The sequence below is a fragment of the Bos taurus genome, chromosome 26 (assembly GCF_002263795.3).
Source record: "Bos taurus isolate L1 Dominette 01449 registration number 42190680 breed Hereford chromosome 26, ARS-UCD2.0, whole genome shotgun sequence".
NCBI lineage: Eukaryota > Metazoa > Chordata > Mammalia > Artiodactyla > Bovidae > Bos > Bos taurus.
In genome coordinates this window covers 5,262,603-5,285,812 of record NC_037353.1, presented here as the reverse complement: position 1 = coordinate 5,285,812, position 23,210 = coordinate 5,262,603, and the positions used below count along the sequence as shown (strand labels likewise).

General features: G+C 36.1%; 1 protein-coding gene across 1 annotated transcript in view; it reads right to left on the bottom strand.

Moving 5' to 3' along the window:
* Window positions 1-23,210, bottom strand: part of PCDH15 (protocadherin related 15) — a 1,060,244-nt gene that overhangs the window by 283,485 nt on the left and 753,549 nt on the right. Inside the window, exons 16-18 of the mRNA XM_059881970.1 lie at window positions 22,098-22,177; window positions 13,270-13,363; window positions 10,451-10,579 (exon numbers count right to left, since the gene is read on the bottom strand). Of these exons, the coding sequence (XP_059737953.1) occupies window positions 10,451-10,579; window positions 13,270-13,363; window positions 22,098-22,177 (303 nt within the window). The remainder of the gene's footprint in view (window positions 1-10,450; window positions 10,580-13,269; window positions 13,364-22,097; window positions 22,178-23,210) is intronic.

The window sequence follows — 23,210 nt, the reverse complement described above, 5'->3', positions numbered from 1 at the left end:
CTGTCCAGCCAAGAATTTGGGATCAACTGAGACTTCTTCAGGAGCTGGTATGAGGCTTCTTATATCTCAGCCCCACTCTGAAGATGACTTGCTGGCATGCTTGTGGTCCAGAATCAGATTCATAGCTACAGATCTAGATTCTATCTCCACTGAAATATTGCAAAAGGATACTAAGCAAAACATTACACTGACAAGTAAAGTCTTTTTATCAGTGGCTGTTTAATTAGGATTTCCTGATTTTCCTCACCTAGACTCAACATGTGCTAACCAATTTTCTAGAATTCCTCTAAGTAAATCTTCTGTTATTGACAGATGATTGACTTATTCTCACATTGCCTCCTGAGCTCAATTGTGTCTTGTATCACATCTACATGGTATATTTATTTCTTTTTTAGAATCTTACTAATTTGTTAAATTACTGCAGATGATATATGAATGCAGATGATTCCCATGAATCCTGACAGAATGCCCTAAGTCCTTTGTGGTGTTTTTCATTTCTTTGAATTAATAATCTGTATGGCACGTTTGACATTTCACATAGAGACACATAGTCTAATCTTACTGTGCAGATTAGTAAAGAATCTGCCTGTAATGTAGGAGACCCAGGTTTGATCCCTGGGTCGAGAAGATTCCCCTTGAGAAGGGAGTGGCTACCCACTTCAGTGTTCTTGTCTGGAGAATTCCAAGGACAGAGGAGCCTGGTAGGCTACAGTCCATGTGGTCACAAAGAATCAAACATGACTGAGTGACTAACAACACTTTTACTTTAGTCTATATACATTTTGCCACATCTTTACTGCTACCAAATGCATTTGAGAATATGGAAAAGATTCTCAAGTTTAAGTGTGGTGAATTCCATCTGTGTATAGTAAGTCCTACATTAAAAAAAAATCATCTTAGCCAGACTATTACTGAGTCATAAAAACCAGTGAAATAATGCACTTGCAGCAGCATGCATGGACCTCGGGCTCATCACAGTAAGTGAAGTGAGGCGGAGAAAGACAAATGTGGTGTCACTTACAAGTGGAGGCAGAGAAAGACAAATGTGGTACCACTTACAAGTGGGATCTAAAAAAAAAGGAATGATACAAATGCACTTATTTACCAAAAAGAAATAAAATATGGCTTCCAAAGAGGAAAGGTAAGAAGATAAATTAGGAATACGGGATTAACATGCACATATTATTATATATAAAATAGATAACCAATAAGGGCCTACTATATAGCACATGGCAGCCCACTCCAGTACTCTTGCCTGGAGAATCCCATGGACAGAGGAGCCTGGTGGGCTGCAATCCTTGGGGCCGCTAAGAGTCGGGCATGACTGAGCGACTTCACTTTCACTTTTCACTTTCATGCATTGGAGAAGGAAATGGCAACCCACTCCAGTGTTTTTGCCTCGAGAATCCCAGAGACGGGGGAGCCTGGTGGGCTGCTGTCTATGGGGTTGCACAAACTCGGACACAACTGAAGCGACTTAGCAGCAGCAGCAGCATATAGCATAGGGAACTATATTCAATATTTTGCAATAATCTATAAGGAAAAATATTACCTAACCCTGACCTCTGACCACCTCGTAGAGACAGACAACTGATCTAAGCTGTACCAATTTTTGAAACTTGAATGGACTGACACTGGTTGAAGCTGCTACCTTGATGGAAGTGTCTGTAATCTCCAGTTGCTGAGGCCTCCATGGACTGTGACCCATGGTGACCATTGTCAACATTAGGTCACAGCGGTGGGGATGGGAGAGAGGTTTACTGCTCCTTCAAGGCCAGAATCTGGCCAGTGGGTGGCCATGGCTAGGGCTCTGGAGTTCTGCAGGACACAGCCCTCAGTCTGTTTCCATACTCCCAACTCACCTGGCAGCCCCGTGGCCAGAGGACCCCAGGGAGAAAGCTATGACTTGCCTTTCACCGTACTCTCTGCCCCAGGACCACTGCCAGGCTGACAGAGCTGAGCAGGACCTTTAATTTGCACTAATGATTTCATGCTAAGGATCACATGCTGATAGTCATGGACTAATGGTTGAGAGCACATTCTGCCCTGTTACAAACATAATCTGGAAAAAAATGTGTGTATATGTATAATTGAATCACTTTGCTGCACAATTGAAACTAGCACGACATTGTAAATCAACTATACTTTAATTTTTTAAGTTTATTTTTAATACTCTGATGAAACTTTTGTTCTGTGTAATCCATAAATATTGCTTTGGGAGTATTACCAATTAAATTAAGTTTAATACTACAATACTACCTTAATAAATCAAAAGTTCCTTCATTGAATTATTCATACATACTAAAACATTAGGGCTTCTCTTGTGTCTCAGATGGTAAAGAATCTGTCTACATTGCAGGGTTAGATCCTTGGGTCAGGAAGATGCCCTGGAGAAGGGAATGACTACCACTCCAGTAAGCTTGCCTGTTGAATTTCATGGACAGAGGAGCCTGGCTGGCTACAATTCATGGGGTCACAAGGAGTAGGACTCAACTGAGCAACTCACAACATATTAGAACAAAAACTCAAAGTTGGTAACTCAAATTGAATATAACTAAGCATACATATTTTGGGTCTTAGTGCATCTTAATAATTTTGAATAGCAGATAAAATTAAATTTTATACAGGAGGGATTAGATCTGATAGAGTGCCTAAAGAACTATGGATGCAGGTTCATGATATTGTATAGGAGGCGGTGAGTGATCTCCAAGAAAAAGAAATCAAAAAAGGCAAAATGGTTGTCTGAAGAAATCTTACAAATATCTGAGAAAAGGAGAGAAGCAAAAGGCAAAGGAGAAAAGAAAAGATATACCCATCTGAATGCAGAACTCCAAAGAATAGCAAAGAGAGATAAGAAAGGGCTCCTAAGTGAACAATGCAAAGAAATTTTCCCATTCTATGGAAAACTAGAGATGGGAAAGACTAGAGATCTCTTCAAGAAAATTAGAGATACCAAGGGAATACTTCATGCAAAGATGGGCACAATAAAGGACAGAAACAGTATGGACCTAACCAGAAGTGGAAGGTATTAAGAAGAGGTGGCAAGAATACACAGAACTGCACACAAAAAAATGTGAATGACCCAGATAACCATATGCGGGCTTCCCTTGCAACTCAGTCGGTAAATATTCTGCCTGCAATGCAGGTCACTGGGTTCTATTCCTGGGTCAGGAAGATCCTCTGAAGAAGGAAATGGCAAACCACACCATTATTCTTGCCTGGAAAATCCCATGGACTGAGGAGCCTGGCAGGCTAACGTCCATGGGGTTGTAAGAGTTGGACATGAATTAGTGAGTAAACCAGCACCATCAACCACGATGGTGGGACTCACTTAGAGCCAGACATCTGGAAGTACGAAGTCAAATGGGCCTTTGGAAGCATCACTACCAACAAAGCTAATGGAGGTGCTGGAATTTCAGCTGAGTTTTTTCAAATCCAAAAAGACGATGTTGTGAAAGTGCTGCACACAATATACCAGTAAATTTGGAAAACTCAGCAGTGACCACAAGACTGGAAAATGTCAGTTTTCATTCCAATCCCAAAACAGGGCAATGCCAAAGAATGTTCAAACTATAGAACAACTGAACTCATTTCACATGTTAGCAAAATAATACTCAAAATTTTCCCAGCCAGGCTTCAAGAGTATATGAACTGAGAAATTCCAGATTTTCAAGCTGGATTTAGAAAAGGCAGAGGAATCAGAGATCAAATTTCCAGCATCTGTTGGATCATAGAAAAAGCAAGAGGATTCCAGAAAAGCGTCTACTTCTGGTTCCTTGACTATGCTAAATTTTTTTATTCTGTGAATCACAACAGACTGTGGAAAATTCTTAAAGAGATGGTAACCAGACCCCCTTATCTGCACTCTGGAGAACGTGTATGCAAGTCAAGAAGCAACAGTTAGAATCCAACATGTAACAATAGATGGGTTCAAAATTGTGAAAGGAATATATCAAGGCTGTATATTATTAACCTGCTTATTTAAATTCTATGCAGAGTACATCATGCAAAATGCTGGGCTGGTTGAAGCATAAGCTGGAAAAAAGATTGCCAGGAGAAATTAACCTCAGATATGCAGATGACACCACTTTTATGACAGAAAGTGAAGAGTAACTAAAGAGCCTCTTTTTTTTTTTTTTTCTCTAATTTTATTTTATTTTTAAACTTTACATAATTGTATTAGTTTTGCCAAATATCAAAATGAATCCGCCACAGGTATACATGTGCTCCCCATCCCGAACCCTCCTCCCTCCTCCCTCCCCATACCATCCCTCTGGGCCGTCCCAGTGCACCAGCCCCAAGCATCCAGCATCATGCATCGAACCTGGACTGGCAACTCGTTTCCTACATGATATTTTACATGTTTCATTGCCATTCTCCCAAATCTTCCCACCCTCTCCCTCTCCCACAGAGTCCATAAGACTGTTCTATACATCAGTGTCTCTTTTGCTGTCTCGTACACCGGGTTATTGTTACCATCTTGCTAAATTCCATATATATGCGTTAGTATACTGTATTTATGTTTTTCCTTCTGGCTTACTTCACTCTGTATAATAGGCTCCAGTTTCATCCACCTAATTAGAACTGATTCAAATGTATTCTTTTTAATGGCTGAGTAATACTCCATTGTGTATATGTACCACTGCTTTCTTATCCATTCATCTGCTGATGGACATCTAGGTTGCTTCCATGTCTTGGCTATTATAAACTGTGCTGCGATGAACATTGGGGTACACGTGTCTCTTTCCCTTCTGGTTTCCTCAGTGTGTATGCCCAGCAGTGGGGTTGCTGGATCATAAGGCAGTTCTATTTCCAGTTTTTTAAGGAATCTCCACACTGTTCTCCATAGTGGCTGTACTAGTTTGCATTCCCACCAACAGTGTAAAAGGGTTCCCTTTTCTCCACACCCTCTCCAGCATTTATTATTTGTAGACTTTTGGATCGCAGCCATTCTGACTGGTGTGAAATGGTACCTCATAGTGGTTTTGATTTGCATTTCTCTGATAATGAGTGATGTTGAGCATCTTTTCATGTGTTTGTTAGCCATCTGTATGTCTTTTTTGGAGAAATGTCTATTTAGTTCTTTGGCCCATTTTTTGATTGGGTCGTTTATTTTTCTGGAGTTGAGCTGTAGGAGTTGTTTGTATATTTTTGAGATTAGTTGTTTGTCCGTTGCTTCATTTGCTATTATTTTCTCCCATTCTGAAGGCTGTCTTTTCACCTTGCTAATAGTTTCCTTTGATGTGCAGAAGCTTTTAAGGTTAATTAGGTCCCATTTGTTTATTTTTGCTTTTATTTCCAATATTCTGGGAGGTGGGTCATAGAGGATCCTGCTGTGATGTATGTCGGAGAGTGTTTTGCCTATGTTCTCCTCTAGGAGTTTTATAGTTTCTGGTCTTACGTTTAGATCTTTAATCCATTTTGAGTTTATTTTTGTGTATGGTGTTAGAAAGTGGTCCAGTTTCATTCTTTTACAAGTGGTTGACCAGATTTCCCAGCACCACTTGTTAAAGAGATTGTCTTTAATCCATTGTATATTCTTGCCTCCTTTGTCGAAGATAAGGTGTCCATATGTGCGTGGATTTATCTCTGGGCTTTCCATTTTATTCCATTGATCAATATTTCTGTCTTTGTGCCAGTACCATACTGTCTTGATAACTGTGGCTTTGTAGTAGAGCCTGAAGTCAGGTAGGTTGATTCCTCCAGTTCCATTCTTCTTTCTCAAGATCGCTTTGGCTATTCGAGGTTTTTTGTATTTCCATACAAATTGTGAAATTATTTGTTCTAGCTCTGTGAAGAATACTGTTGGTAGCTTGATAGGGATTGCGTTGAATCTATAAATTGCTTTGGGTAGTATACTCATTTTCACTATATTGATTCTTCCAATCCATGAACATGGTATATTTCTCCATCTATTAGTGTCCTCTTTGATTTCTTTCACCAGTGTTTTATAGTTTTCTATATATAGGTCTTTAGTTTCTTTAGGTAGATATATTCCTAAGTATTTTATTCTTTCCGTTGCAATGGTGAATGGAATTGTTTCCTTAATTTCTCTTTCTGTTTTCTCATTATTAGTGTATAGGAATGCAAGGGATTTCTGTGTGTTGATTTTATATCCTGCAACTTTACTGTAGTCATTGATTATTTCTAGTAATTTTCTGGTGGAGTCTTTAGGGTTTTCTATGTAGAGGATCATGTCATCTGCAAATAGTGAGAGTTTTACTTCTTCTTTTCCAAGAGCCTCTTAATGAAAGTGAAAGAGGAGAGTGAAAAAGCTGGCTTAAAACTCAACATTTAAAAAACAAAGACCATGGCAATCGGTCCCATCACCTCATGGCAAATAGATGGGGAAACAATGCAAACAGTGACAGACTTTATTTTCTTGGGCTCCAAAATCACTGCAGATGGTGACTGCAGCCATGGAATTAAAAGACACTTGCTCCTTGAAAGAAACACTATATGACAAACCCAGACACCATATTAAAAAGCAGAGACTACTTTGCCGACAAAGGTCCATCTAGTCAAAGCTTTGGTTTTTCCAGTAGTCATGTATGGATGTGAGAGTTAAGCCATAAAGAAGTCTGAACACCAAAGAATCGATGCTCTTGAGCTCTGGTGTTGGAGAAGACTCTTGAGAGACCCTTGCACTGCAAGGAGATCAAACCAGTCAATTCTAAAGGAAATCAATCCTGAATATTCATTAGAAGGACTGATGCTAAAGCTGAAGCTCCAATACTTTGATCACCTTATGCAAAGAGCTGAAGATTGAAGGCTGGAGGAGGAGGGGATGACAGAGGATGAAATGGTTGTGTGGCATCACGGACTCAATGGACATGAGTTTGAGCAAGCTTCGGGAGTTGGTGAAGAACAGGGAAGCCTGGCATTCTACAGTCGATGGGGATGCCAAGAGTAAACATGACTGAGCGACTGAACAACAACAAAAATAACACCTTGAGCCATTTAATGAAATTAATGTATTATATAATTATCATTAGGTAAAAACAGGAGACCATTACAAGGCATCAAAATTCCATTTTTTGAAAATTACAACTTCTCTGGAACTGTGCTGAATCAGTTGGATGCACCTTCTTTGGTTATCTTCCTTCTCCTTTGTACTTTCAAACTCATTTTAGTCTTTATGAAAACATGCTATTGCCTGAAAATCAGGACAATATTGCTTTATCAAATTGTGAGTGCTGAAGTCTATATTTCAATTTTTAATGCTGAAAAGTTATAGAGATCATTTCATATCAAGTTTAAGAACTAAAAGATAATAAAGAAAAATTAATGCTACAATTCTTTCAAGATAAAGAATCCCTAGGAAAAGTGGCAAGAAAAGTTAAAAGAAAGAAAAAAATTAAATTAAAAATCAATCAGCATGCTAATGTCTATGTATGTGTTATGAGCTGTGGGCTTATGTGTGTTATTCCCTACGGGCTTTACTTAGCTCTCCAATGCTAATTAAATTAAAAGAAATGGAAAGATAAGTTTCCTAAATTTCCAATATCTGTTTATTTTATCTGAATACTTGCTAAATATAATCAAAAATTTGTACAGTTGTTTTCAAAGTGGCATCCTAGAGTGACAACTGTAACTTAATTTTCATTATGATTAGAATATTATATTAGTTCAAGCTTCAATGTCTGGATTATTATATTTGCCTTCCAATTCAGCTTTCTGGATTTATAATCTCCTATTACAATCTACTCGGGAGTAATCATTATAACATAATAATCTAGTGGTGCCCCATCTCAGACCCTCTAGAGGTTCCCTCAGCACCTATATGGCATAGAGAAACATTTATGATATGGCATAATTTACTTAATATAATTATGACATTGTCCATTCTGTCACCTTTCTTTTGAAAGGAAACCCCTATCCCCTCCCATTTTCCTTCTCACCAGTATGCATCCTTCATGAGTCAGCTTCAACATCACCCTCTTTCTCTGTTTTCAGCACATGCCTCTCATAGATTTAGTCACTTTGTTTGATTGGTTTAACAGAAGCTGTCAATGGCCCACACATGTTCCTCAGAGTAAGTATTCACTCTGGTCAACTACCCTCTGCTAGTAACTGCAGTCTCACTGAACGGCCTTATATCAGAGTTGCAGAGAACTGGTTGCCTGGAGGCAGGAAGTGCAGAAAATATGCCCCCATCCACAGCATCACTGACCAAGAACTCTAAGGTTTTAGTGTGTGAAATTACCAGTCTCATCACTCTCAGGATCAGTAATTCTGGGGAACACAGTTTTGTGTCATTTCCCAGAATTTTCCCTGTGGATTAAGTTCTAGTTCTCTTAATTGTAGCTGGTTAATTGTCTAGTCAAGGCTATGGTTTTTCCAGTGGTCATGTATGGATGTGAGAGTTGGACTGTGAAGAAAGCTGAGTGCCAAAGAATTGATGCTTTTGAACTGTGGTGTTGGAGAAGTCTCTTGAGAGTCCCTTGGACTGCAAGGAGATCCAACCAGTCCATTCTAAAGGAGATCAGTCCTGGGTGTTCTTTGGAAGGACTGATGCTAAAGCTGAAACTCCAATACTTTGGCTACCTCATGAGAAGAGTTGACTCATTGGAAAAGACTCTGATGCTGGGAGGGATTGGGGGCAGGAGGAGAAGGGGACAACAGAGGATGAGATGGCTGGATGGCATCACCAACTCAACGGACATGAGTTTGGGTGAATTCCGGGAGTTAGTGATAGACAGGGAGGCCTGCCGTGCTGCGATTCATGGGGTCGCAAAGAGTCGGACACGACTGAGTGACTGAACTGAACTGAACTGAACTGCGATTCCTTTATTGGCTTCCTTCTCTTCTCTGCCTCACTTCCACTTCCTCACTTCCCCACTAGTATTACTTTAAGGTCTCAGACAGAAACTATTTATACCTGAAACTTTGTCTCTAGGGTTTTTTTTTTTTTTCTTCTTTTCCTTATAGAATCCACAGTAAAACTTTCAAACCAGAAGTATCGTTGGGGTTCTGGAGTTGAATGGCGTGTTGGCCATATGACATAAAGACCACCTGGCATGTTGTAACAAAAAAATTACAAGACTCTCTCTTGTGGTGAAGTAGGAAGGTGTAAGGGGATACATGCCTCTCGTCAGTTTCTCCAGGATTTGAGAACTATATTGACACTCATAATGACAATGACTACTGAGTTGACGGTTTTGCAAGTATTGTCAGTGCTCTCAGAAAAAGAACTGATGAGCCCAAGCCTAAATAAGAAGTTCTCCATGACAGTATTTAAAGACACTCTCCTTTTTTAAAGTTAGAGAGGAGACTGGACTGAAAAAATGGACCTTTTGTTTGACTGTAATAGTAGTTGCATTGTAGATACTTACTGCAAAGCAACAGCAAATCTCTTTTTTATAACTCCAAGGTCTGAGAGGAAAGAGGTAGGATCCTAAAACCTGAACTTGGGAAAGAAAGTGTATTGTTTTTTTTGTACAGAGATCACATAGATGCCTTATCTGAGATTAGCACTCCAAAATACATGTATGTTCCTTCAAAATTTTCCTTCATCTTATGGTTTCTAGACCACTGTGTTCAAGACCAGACATGCCCTAACTGAAAAAGCATTGTCTCTGATTTAAGAAAAACAGGATTATTCATCAAAAGGGGACAAAAATTGGCTAATATTTCCAGTTAGAAATTAAGAGAACATGTCTAGGAATGAGTGTTGAGTACACTGGACAGGAATGCGTCTGAAATATATGGTGCATTTGTTATTTAGTCACTAAGTCGTGTCTGACTCTTTTGCACCGCTATGGACTGTAGCCTGCCAGGGACCTCTGTCCATGAGATTTTCCAGACAAGAATACTTGAGTGGGTTGCCATTTCCTTCTCCAGATTATCTTCAAGGAGGAGGGATCGAACCTGAATCTCCTGCATTGGCAGGTGGATTCTTTACCACTGAGCCAACAGGGAAACCCATAAGTTACACAGGAGATGCTAAAAATCTGTTTACACAAGCAAATGACTTTACATTTAAACATTTGTGTTTTGGGTATGCAATTCCAAATTTATTCTTAATGGTGCTACTAGCACCACCTGGGAAGCCTGTGGATAATTACATGCGTCTCTAAAAATTCTTGTAATTTCAGAAAATAAAAATATATATTAAATAGGAAAATAATACTCTCAAATAAATCAATGTTTAAATTACACAATGGTCATAAAATGTAAATCAACAAACTTAAAAACTTAAACGGAAATGCACACAATATGATTAATTAAAACAAAAAAGTCTTGAAAGTTATCCAGCACAGTGATCAAAGATGAATGCACTTTATTACCATCTTGCCTTATGCCCAAGTGATTTTACTGACAGCTTTCAAATAATTCTGATGTCAATCATTTAACACCTGGCATTAGTTGAATCTCTTTTCCAATTAAAGTGTAAAAAGTTTACTCACGTATAAATAATACATTTAAGATACGTACATACTCCACTTACCCTGACTTGACCCACAAAGGCATTGGCTTCTTCTTCTACCACTGACAGATTTCTGGGCAGATAAGGATCAAAGACTGGTGCGTTGTCATTGACATCTGTCACCACCACGTTTACCGTGGCAGTTGAGGTCTTAAAGAAAAAAAAAAAAAGTGATTAAATGTGAGAGGAGGTATTTTTATTTTGATGTCAGTTAATTGGTTATCTGGGCATTTGTCTATCTGAAAAGCATTTCATTACCATTCCTATTCCTTAGCTTTCCAAAAAAAGACAAGGAAAAAAAGGAAGCTCGCAATCTTCAAACACCTCAAAAATAAATAAATAAATAAAAGTCAGATGGGAAAAACAAATGATGACATTAAAGGGCAAGCATCTTCTTGAAAATGTCAAGTATTTCCTGGAGGCTTACGTTCAGAAAGTGCTTTTACCTTTATCTTGTTCACATTTTATGGATGGTAAGCTTTTATTTATATACACATGCACATCTTTTTTCTCTGAAAAGTAACATTTCTGGAGTTTTTACCATGTACATGTTGCACTGTTCAAAAATATAACTAGTACATTATAAGATAACATGGTATACCAAATGGGTATTTTCAGATAAGGAAATACTACCAGAAAATACTACATTAGTAATTTTCTAGATACACATCTAAACCAAAAGTTTGAGTATCATACACTGCAAATTAAAAAAAAAAAAAAAAACCTTATGGTTATACAGCCTAAGGAAATGGTAAGTGCACAACCCTACCAGTGGTATGTACTTCCTGGTTAAAAGGTGAAATCCCTGGCCTGATGCAACCTGAGACTATAATTTAGGTCAATGACTTTTGCATAATCAAGGAACATCTTCATACCTGATGCACATGGAAACTGCTCTTTCTAATCAAAGCCTGAGTATAGTTTATGACCTCCACCCATCTCTGTCACATGGTGGGGAAGATCACAGAAGGCTGAGACCAAAATCAAACAAAGCAAGGATGCTAGTCTGGAAAATGAAAAACCCATAACAGGCAAATAATAAGTAGGAGGAAAAAGCAGGACGAAACTATCATGGGTGAATTATTTACATTTCTTTTTATAAAATACAAAAAATTATCCTAATCTGTTTAAGTAAGGTGAGTGAAAGACTAGAGAACTGAACATAAAGAAACGACTTAAAGGAAGTGAATCTGAAGAAATTTTGCAGTGGTCATGGGACTATGGATGTCAAAAAACTGGATTTCCCAGATAATGACTATGGTATGATAACTCACCTAAAACCAGATATCTTGGAGTGCAAAGTCAAGTAGGACTTGGGAAGCAACCCTATGAACCAAGTTAGTGGAGGTGGTGGAATTCAAGCTGAGGAATGTCAAGTCCTAAAAGATGATGCTGTTGAAGTGCTGCATTCAACATGCCAGCAAATTTGGAAAACTCAGCAGTGGCCACAAACTAGAAAAAGTCAGTTTTCATTCCAATATCAAAGAAAGACAATGCCAAAAAATGTGCAAACTACCACACAATTGCACTCATTTCACACCCTAACAAAGAAATACCCCAAATTGTCCAAGCTAGACTTCAACAGTTTGTAAACCGAGAACTTCCAGATGTTCAACCTGCCTTTTAGAAAAGGCAGAGAAACCAGAGATCAAATTGCCAACATCCATTGGATCATAGAAAAAGCAAGAGAATTCCAGAACATCTACTTCTGCTTCACTGACTACGCTAAAGCCTGTGACTTGTGTATCACAACAAACTGTGGAAAGTTCTTGAAGAGATGGGAATACCAGACCACCTTACCTGCCTCCCATGAAACATATATGCAGCTCAAGAAGTAAGTTAGAACTGTCATGGAACAATGGACTGGCTCAAAATTGGGAAAGGAGTATGTTAAGGCTGTATATTATCACCCTGCTTATTTAACTTATATGCATAGTACATCATGTGAAAAGCTGGGCTGGATGAAGCACAAGCTGGAATCAAGATTGCTGGGAGAAATAACAACAAATTCAGATATGCAGATGACACCACTAATGGCAGAAAGTGAAGAGGAACCAAAGAGTCTCTTGATGAAGAGAGGACAGTGAAAAAACTGGCTTAAAACTCAATATTCAAAAACGAAGATTATGGCATTCGGTCCCATCATTTCATGCCAAAGCAATGGGGAAAAAATGGACACAGTGACAGACCTCATTTTGGGGAGCCCCAAAATCACTGCAGGTGGTGACTGCAACCATGAAATTAAAAGACACTTGCTCTTTGGAAGTAAAGCTGTGACAAACCTAGACAGCATATTGAAAAGCAGAGACATTGTTTTGCTGACAAAGGTCTGTCTAGTCAAAGCTATATTTTCCAGTAGTCAAATAACCTGTGGAAACAGTCAACTTGGTTTTCTAAGTGCTTCACCATATTTATACACAAATTACCTTCCACCCACTGTCCCCTGCCCTCAAAAAAGTGACAACAAGGTCCTAAATGGTAAAACTGCCAGATCTGCCAGGCTGAGCTGGTGATAGACGCAATGAAATACGTCTTACACTAAGTTAGATTTAACTTTCCTCATAAATTGGGTAAGAAAGCTAATCCCAGGTGTCTATTATTCTATCAAGTCAAAAGTTTCAGCTGCATAACAAGTTCAGAGTATAGTTTCATCAGCTAAAAGAGCTCATTCAAGAAGAAAAACACTTCGAGTAATTTTAAGCAGCTTTTCCAAGTGAAAAAAAAAAAGATTAATTCACGAATTAATGGTTGTAACAAACCATTTCAGAGAGTAGAACTATAAGGTTTTCTCAATTTCTTTAGTACTATTTTTAAAACCCTTTCCCAAAGAGAGTACTCACCCCATCTGGCCTGCCATCAGAAGCAGTGATGATCAGAATGTAGCGGTCAGTGCTTTCCCTGTCCAGGGCTTTCCCTAAGGTTAGAATCCCAGTACTAGTGACAGAGAAAACAAACAAACAGATGAGGCACAAAAAGATATTACATCACTGGGAGTCTTCCTACTAGTGTGAACTACTCTTGATAGTTTCTTTTTTTCCCCCTTCTACAAACATAGCTTGTGTATTTAAGATGTTTGTTTCTAGGATTCATGCTGAAAATTGAAAAAGGCTTTTAAAGCTGTTGAGCTTCTTAGCAATAATGAAAAATTGCCAAACTAAATAAGGTAACTGGGTTGATTCTATAGCCTCCAAGGGTTGGGGGCGAGGGGGTGGTGGATATTGCCTAATTCATCCTAGAAAGAAAGATATCTATCTTGTTGTGATTATTTCCAAGGTAAAAGAGTCCATTAATCTTTAGCAGTTCCAAAATCCTATGAGTAAAGAAGTCATTTTTTTAATCTAGCAATATATCACCACTCCCATTCATTGTCACATATGTGACCACTATGGAAATGCAAATATCTACATTTCACCTGTGATAAAACTTAGAGATTAAAATTTATTTTTCCTTTTTTTTAAACAAATTTCAATATGACTGAGGCTTATTGTAGAAAATTGGAAAATACACAGTAGAATTATCAAAATTTTCACAGATATTGTGGGTTATTTTTTAGTATTTCTTTTTTATTTTCTATTATAACCATATTTAAATACATTATAATTACTTTCAAAAGAGCACTTAGGCTTCATAATTACATTCTTTTCAAGATAATATAACTTTATGAGCACTCATTCTCTCATTTTATATTTTATAAAAACAAATGCTTTTGTTGATATACTACAATTTAACCATTTTGTTATTCTCTTAAGATTTAGACATTTCTTAAGCATTGTGTATAATGGGAGATGATCAGCCTTTGTGAAAATTCTCATACTTAGAGTATTTTTAAATCAACCTTTTCACTGTTTAGAATACATACTTTGAAACATTTAAGATTTTATCCTCCCAAGTAATTTGTTTTATAACAGTCTGTCACTTATAATGTTCTTTAAAACAAATTCTACATTTATGTCTTAGATATTCCAGTTTAATATTGTGTATGACATTTTAATTAAGGCCTAATAAGCATCTACTTTGAGGAGAGGTTACATTGATTTAACAAAACATTAAAATATTCAAGTATAAAAGCACATTGTTTCTGATAGATAAAAAGCTTTCATTTTAATGCAAGTGCTTTTGTCCCTACAGTGAAATTTAAACAATTCACACCACATATGCTAGTTGAGTACAAAGAGTCAATGCCAAGGAATCAAGATCAGAGTTTCAGTTATTCTATTTGTTTTATTGTTGTTATTGATATGGATTAAAAACAAATGTTTTAAACATATGTTATGACTATAAAAAATTGACTTTGCATCTGGTGCATCTTAAAATGTTTTGTTAAATAACTGAAAACCAATTCCCAGAGTAGTTCATAATAATCAGGTTTGGATCAACTTCCCACACCAAATGGTTTGAATAATCTCATTCTAAAATGACATTCAAAGAGAAAAGTAAGGCATTTATTACTTCTGAGACTTATTCACAAGTTAACTTAAGAAATAGAAAACCTGAAAACTTAATCCACAGTACAATGAAAGGAAGAAAAAAAATTGAGTTATTGTTCTCCATTTTCCTCCTCAGTTTAAAGTTCAAGACTATATCATTCCTTGTATATTAAATTAGAAAATCACTAGAAATTTATATTTCATAAGAATTTAGAGCCATATTATACCTAAATAGCTTATTTTTCATGGCCTCGTGATTATTATGGAAATAGTCCTTTGCTTAAGATGATATGTGCCTTGTGTTCCAGTGTAGTAGAGACAGGATACTTGTGAGATGGAAAAATAGAGAAAGAATAGGTAATTGTCTTTTGGTATTTATAGCTGTAAGACTAGTTTATGAGTCCGCACAAGCATCCTTTCATGAAATTCCAGAAATAACTGGAAAGGAGGACTCTGCTATCTGCTGGATGGAAGCTATAGGGCACAATACATTAGGCTACATTTAGGAATGTAGCAAATCTTATCAGTAATATACTAAAAATACGTAAGACTCCCTCCTGGTAAAACATCAGTAATAGTGCTAATTGAATTTTACATAATTGAAAATCTATTGCACGGGACAAAATCAGTAAAAATGGTGACCCAGACAGCTTGAAGAGATGTTTCAACACTCTCTAAAGAAGTGTCGAAAAATGAAGCATCTTTGATAGGACTCTAGAAAATAGTCAAACATTGACAGCGCCCAAATGGAGGTAGATTTAAGGAAAAGGGAACTTTAAAAATTGCTAATAATAAAGATTTGTTCCCTTTTTACTCGTCCTTGCCCCATCTCTTCCTGACTTAGAGTGGTCTTAAAAATGGTGATCAGCACCCCCAGTGTGATACTCTAGTCCTTGTGTCTGAGGCAGCAAAACTACCCTTATTCACAAAGTATTGGATTTGTCTATTCCAACTGGTCTTAAAGGCTGCCTGAAGGGATAACATAGCTTTTGTCTTCGTTTTGCCTAAAAAGCAGAATTCACTCAAGGCGAAAAAGCAGTGGGTATTCCTGGAAAACAATGTAAGTCAGGGAGCAATCTGCAGTCACCTAAGGCAACAGATTGTGTTTGAGGCACAAGAAAACCAAAAGCCTGGAAGGGAAAACTGAGTAGCGACTTTCTTGGAAATTTAGGGCATTCAAAAATGCCTAAGTATACTGGTAAATATAATTGAGAGTCCGTATATGAACCTATATGTCTGTGACCAAATGATTTTCAAAAGAATGCCAAGATCATTCAATAGTGAAAGAAAAGTCTCTTCAACAAATGATTGCTGGGGCAACAGGAGCTCTACATGCAAAAGAATGTATTAAAAAACCATACTAAAAAAACTCAAAATGGATCAATAATCTATATGTAAGTACTGAAACCATAAAACTCTTAGACAAAAACATAGAGATAAATCATGATTTGGAGTTTGACAATGGAATCTTAAATATGATAACAAAAGCATGAACAGCAAGAGGAAAAACTATATGTTGGACTTCCTCAAAGTTAATTTTTTGTGTATGAAACTACAATATCAATAAAGTGAAAAAATCCTACAAAATGGAGAAAATATTTACAAGTCATATATCTGATAAGAGTCAGTTCCCCACATACATAAAGGACTTGGTACAACTCAAAAACAAAAGAAAAAAACAATTCAATTAAAAAATAGGTAAAGGATTTGAATAGATATTTCTCCAAAGAAGATACACAAATAGCAGATAAGCACATGAAAACATGCTCAACATCATTAGTCATCAGGGAAATAACAAATCAAAATTACAATGAAATAGTACTTCATACTCACTAGGGTGGCTACAATTAACAAAACAGGTGGGAAAAATAATGTGTTGATGAAAACACGGAGGCATAAAAACCCTTCTACATTGCTGGTGAGAATGTAAAAAGGTTAAGTCACTATGGAAAACAGTTTGACAGTTCCTCAAAAAGTAAATAATTACAATATTATGACCCAGCAGTTACAATTCTGGGTATATATTCAAAAGAACTGAAAAAAGTTGCTTAGTATTGAAAAGTACACACACACACACACACACACAGTATCAACAATAGCCAAAACAGAAAAGCAGTCCAAATTTTCACCAACGTATGAATGGATAAGCAAATTGCTGTGTATACATGTAACAGAATATTATGCAGTTGTAAAAAGAAATGAAGTACAGAGACACAGTTCAACATGGAAGAACTCTGAAATCTTTAGGCCTGGTGAAAAAAGTAAGACACAAAATGTCACCTATTGTGTCCTTCTGTTTATAGGAAATATCTGAAATAAATAAATACATGGAAGTTGCACATAATTAGGTGATTGCCAGTGGCTGAGGAGAAGGGCAAGTAGGGAGTAACTGCTTAACGGGTTTGTGTTTCCTTTTGGGATGATGACCATGTTATGGAATTAGATAGAACTGATAGTTGCATAACATTGTGAGTCTACTAAATGCCACTGAATTTCTGACTTTAAAATAGTTAATTTTATACTATGTGAATTTAACCTGAATTATATTAACTATATTGCACAGAATTCCCTCACCAAACACTAAGGCTTTAGTCCTAAAATGTACTGTGTTTGAGAAAACCAAGCTCTTTTAGACAATGAATTGGTTTGCCAAAGCATAAAAATTGTGTTCAAATGTTGTTTATACAATGTAGATTAAAAATAGTAGAGGGTATTTACTGCTAAAGCGTATCTACTGTCAAACCAACCAACCTGCTATTTTAGTGTTCATTTTCTCCAAATGCATAATTTATTAGGAACTAATACCACACCAGCATAATTATGCATTGACAGAGATTATCTCACAGGTTTCATGCTTTGTGTTCTATTCTTCCTTTAATCTTTTTCAATACATTCTACTAGTTGTGATTAACATTATTTACTCTTACAAGTGTATGTCTTTCACAGACTCATCATGCTGATATGGGCATCATTTTTTCATGCCTTAAAATGATAGAGATGTTAGAGTGTACTTCAAAATATGTAATTGTTTCTAGTTTGACATGGCATTCCATGTTAAGCAGTAATTAGTGATTAACAAACACAGACCAATAGAAAGAGTTAGATACTGGTAGTAGTTTAGGGAGAAAGATGATGGAGACATGAACCAGTAGTGTGAAAAGGATGATTGAGTATGTATTTTGAGAGTAGAGCTGACAGAAAAAAAAAATGCATATCATCTTTCTTACATATTAATCTTCAGTGTAGTTTAAATTGACATGAAAAACATAATCAAGCTTTAAATTTAGTGTCAAAATTAAATAGTCACAAAGAAAGAAATAAAAATGCCAGTGAAGATGTAAAATCTTCAAAGACAATTCTAACAAGGGGCAGAAATAACTCTGGCTTCTTCTATTTAGCACTTAGCGTTTAAGTGTTACATCACATGCCTTGTGCTACAATGGTGGTAATCAATAAGAATTCCTCAATCTCCTGCAATAAATAACTTATATATTGGTCATAATAGTTACAGAGGAAGTTTCTTTACATCTTGCTTAAATGTTTACTTAATAGTGAATGTTTGCTGAACAAATATTTGATGAATAATATACTAGAACAGACACAAAGTTATTAATGCATTATGCTGCAGAACCATAAAGATCTAACCATTTAATACATGGCGCTAAATGATCTGCATAATGGATGATTGTTCTCTTAAGGAACAAGGATTTTTCTGTAAAGAAGTTTTTTCCCTGGCCATATGACTAATCCACTAATCTAATTAAAACACATATAACAATTCAACACTTAGTCAATCCATACTAGCATTGAGATTCATTACTACTAACATTTTTAACAAATTATAAAAATGTTTTGGTATATTTTTATTTCAATGGAGAAAAGGTAAATTAATGGTATCATAATGATTATTGCTAACAATGGCATTATAGAATAAAATAATATAATGTTTAATATAAACAATAAGCATGTACTTTTTTTGTTTTAAGAAGGAAAATGTAACCAAGATCACTACTTAGATGAATTGAAGCATCTGATAAGAGAGAACATAAATTGTTTTCTATTATTTTTGGAGAGAGTACCCGAATTATTCAAATCCTTAAAACTTACACAGAAGTGGTGATGCAAATTTGCACAAGTATCCCAGAAGTATCAAAGGAAGCAGGAATTAAAGTATCAATTTTCTTCCATTTCAAATGTGTTGAAATATATTGCTAAGGGTCTAGACTGGCCTATACATATCAATGGGGATAAGAGCAATGTGTTGGCTGAAATAAAATCACCATAAGATAAAAGGCAATGTGCTCAGTGTATAGATCCTGAATCAAGAATGATCACTGAAAGAGACCATGCAATCATCATAGAGACCTGACCTATTCTAGCTGCCTGGAAGCAGTTTGCATTCAAGGATATTTCTGTCTGATTAGCTCAATTCAGACAAAGAGGACGCTGCATTCGTATCTTTCACACCTTAAAGAACCTCTGACTCTCAGGTTTTTGTCTGTTTGGCCTCAAAATCATAAATGAGAAAGTAGAAGAGAACCACTTGCTACGGTAGCAGCATGAGTGAGAGTGTCTTTGATAAAACTGGTAGCTCATTAGATTTCACATCCAGCAGTTGTAAAATCCTTCATCATCAAGAGAAAAACAGATAAACACAGGAATGGAAATCCTTAACAGAGAATAGTGGTGAAAGTTTCATTGTTTTCTTATTTTTATCGCCTTTATTAACATATAATTCACGTATCATTGAATTCACCCATTTGAAGTGTAAATTCAATGATTTTATTAATTTAAGTATCACCAGAATCAACTTTTAGAATATTTGACCACTGTATCCATTAGTATCCACTCCCTATCCTCTGCCACCTCCCCGCCTCAGGAAATGTGTAGTCTAGTTTGTCTCTATGGATTTGCCTACTTTGGACATCTAATACAAATGGAATCATACAAAATGTGTTCTTTTGTGGTTTCTTTCATTTAGTATCTTATTTTCAAGGTTCATGCATGTTTCAGTACTTAATTCTCTTTACTGATGAATAGTATTCCACCACATGAATACACATTTTGTTCATTTATTTCATCTACAGACAAACATTTGGGTTGTTGTCCACATTTTGCCATTTTTAATAATTCTGTTATAAACATTTTTTGTCCAACTTTTTAAGTGGACACGTGTTTTCATTTGTCTTGAATAGTGGAATTGCTGAGTTATATGGTAACTCTGCTGCTGCTGCTAAGTCACTTCAGTCGTGTCCGACTCTGTGTGACCCCATAGACGTCAGCCCACCAGGCTCTCCTGCCCCTGGGATTCTCCAGGCAAGAACACTGGAGTGGGTTGCCATTTCCTTCTCCAAATGTGAGAAATAGTTTTACAGAATGTACATATTACATTCCCACCAGAAATATATAAGAATTTTGATATTTTTACCTCCTCACCCGTACACACTATTTCCTTTGTTTTTCATTATAGCCATTCTGAGCAGATGTGAAGTGGTATTTCATGATTCTAATTTGCATTTCTCTAGTGACTGGTGATTATGAGCATGTTTCATGTGCTTATTGACCATATACATATCTTTGGAGAAATGTCTATTTAAAGTCTTGTTAATTTTTATTTAGATTATTGATCTGCTTATTTTCAAGATATAGTTCTTTACATATTCCATATATGTTCCTTGTCACATACATTATCTAAAATATTTTCTTTCATTCTGAGAGGCTGTCTTTCAAATCCATGATCATGCCATTTGAATCTTTTTTTTTTTTTCAAATTTTGATGAAGTGCAACTTATTGGTCTTCTCATTCATCACTTCTGCTTTTTGTATCATATCTAAGAAAGCATTGCCTAATCTAAATTATAATTTACATCTGTATTTTCTTCTACATTACATAGTTTAACCTTTTATATTTAGGTCTATGATTCACTCTGAGTTAATTCCTACAAATAGTGTGAGATAAAGGTCCAACTTCACTCCTTTGTGCACTGTCCCAGCTTTATTTGTTGAAAAGATTATTCTTTTCTAATTGGATTGTCTTGGCCCTTTCTTTTGGAAATCAATGGACTATAAATATAAGGGATTATTTTTGGACTCAAGTTTATCCTTGTTATCCAGACATATTCTTATGCTAGTACCATGCAGTCTCAATTATTGTTAAAATGCCTCTTTTACAAAGTTTTCTTTCTTTAAGGATGATTGCAAATTATAACTAATTTATGATTTGTATGTACCTATCATGGAAAATTCAAAATATCTGTCTTTCCATTTTTTAAATGGAAGCTTATTCATCTGTGAAGTCTAAAACTCTGGGAAATACTGTTTCCAGGCATACAAATTCATGGCTGTACCATCCTTGTCAATGCAAAATTTCAGGTGTTTCTTAAAAGATCGTGACCATCCATAGTTCTCTTGATACATCATTGTGCACCACGTGCTCCTGAGACTGAAGCAGAGCTGGAACAAGTTGCCAAAATTTTCACTTTGCACTCATCAGCTACATTTAGATTTCCATCCTTTCAGGGAGTAAAACCACTCAGGACCACAGAGAAAACATCAGAGAGATAACAAGAACATCTCTTTGACAAGCAGCCACGTGTGACAGCAGAACGGCCACTTTGCTATTGCAGAAGAGAAACAAAGCAAACTTCAATGCCTTCTTTAATGCCTGCTGTCAGTTTTCTCAATGGTTATGACTGAAATTACCTCTGATATGTTCAGAGAGGTGAGTAGAATGACATGAACACAGACCTAAAAGAGGCTTAGCATGGACATGAAATATTTTTATCTTAGCTTTTCTAGAATATACCTGTTACTCAAAAATTGAAGGATAGACTTTGGTGACACCTTAAATGCATTTGAATTATATTTTATCTTACAAAATTCCCTTTGAATGAACAATTTAGTGCCAAGTTACTTTTTGTAGAAATACTTTTGTTATGAATAGCTGACAGCTTTAAAGGAATCTAATTAATCCCAGGTTATAACTCCAAATGAAATGTTTCCACCTCAGTGGATTTTACCTAGTAAAAATATTTAAAATAAATAGTCTCCTGAGTATGATTTCTGAATTCAGAATTATCCACCCCCCACCCCTAGCTCTCACTAATATATGTATGAAAAAAAGTAAAATAAAACTACAGACAGCTGAAAGTCTTTGATTAAAAGTCTGTTCTCTTGCTACCAGTATATTGTTTAACACTTTAAAAATTAAAAAAGTAAACATTTAGAAATTATTAACTTACGTTTCTGAAAGATTGAAAACTCGCTGTGGATCTCCATTCTCAATGGCATATGTTATTGGGTCTCCCTCTCGATCAGTCGCCTTCAGAGAGAAAACATAAATTTAATTATCAAGTAATTGATATGGCTTCTATTCAGTACAGTATAATATAGATACTTGAAACTAATAGCACAGAAGGCCCATGATACCTTATAGAATAAAGATTAAAATATGTGCTAATGACTACATGTAAATACCAGATCCCAGCATTTCTACCACTCTTTTTCATCTGAAAGCTGCAACAGTGAATAAGAATAATATCCCCTGAATATATACATAATCTTATCAGGTGGGGAAATATAGTAATGATTTTCATAGAGTGTATTTAATCTTATATGAATAATTCAAACAAATATGTTAGACTCTACATAAATGTTTGCATTGTCAAAATAATTTGATATACTTTTTTTTTCTCTTTTTCTGCTCAAAATATATTGTTTATAAAACTTTATGGTCAAGATTTCTGAAACTGGAGCCAGAGAGCCTGAAATTAAAAACTGGGCTCTAGTTGCTAACTGTGTGATCATTTCTCAATTTCTTCATTTGTAAAATGAAAACTATAGTAATACAAAAGTTAATAGATGTTGAGAGGGTTAAATGAAATAATCTGTGTTAAAACACGTAGACTAACATCTGGCACATTGTTTCAGTAAATATTAACCTTTTTTCCCTTCTTAAGTTATAGAAAACAAAATCTACAGCTTCTGCCTTTGAGTTCTGAGTTTCTCTTACCCAAAATAAAGATATACATTCTATATTGTGGCATTGGAGTCTGGGATTTTGCCACCTAAAATATCCAATGATTTCCTTTTCAATGATCCATTACATCCCCTTATGGAAGAGGGGTGAATAAAGAAATTGGGATGATATAAAAAGAATATAAGAGGGATCTGCCTAAGTATGACCTCAAGAGGAGGGGAACTACTATTTATTTATGTTAGTTGGTTGGCAGATTCTAACCTCTCTGTTAGGTACTGCTCTGGAGTTTGCAGGAACTAAGAAAGTGGGGTTGTATGGGGTCCTTTCAAAGACTGGACAACAATTATCCCAGCCATGAGAGGTTGAGTATGAAATC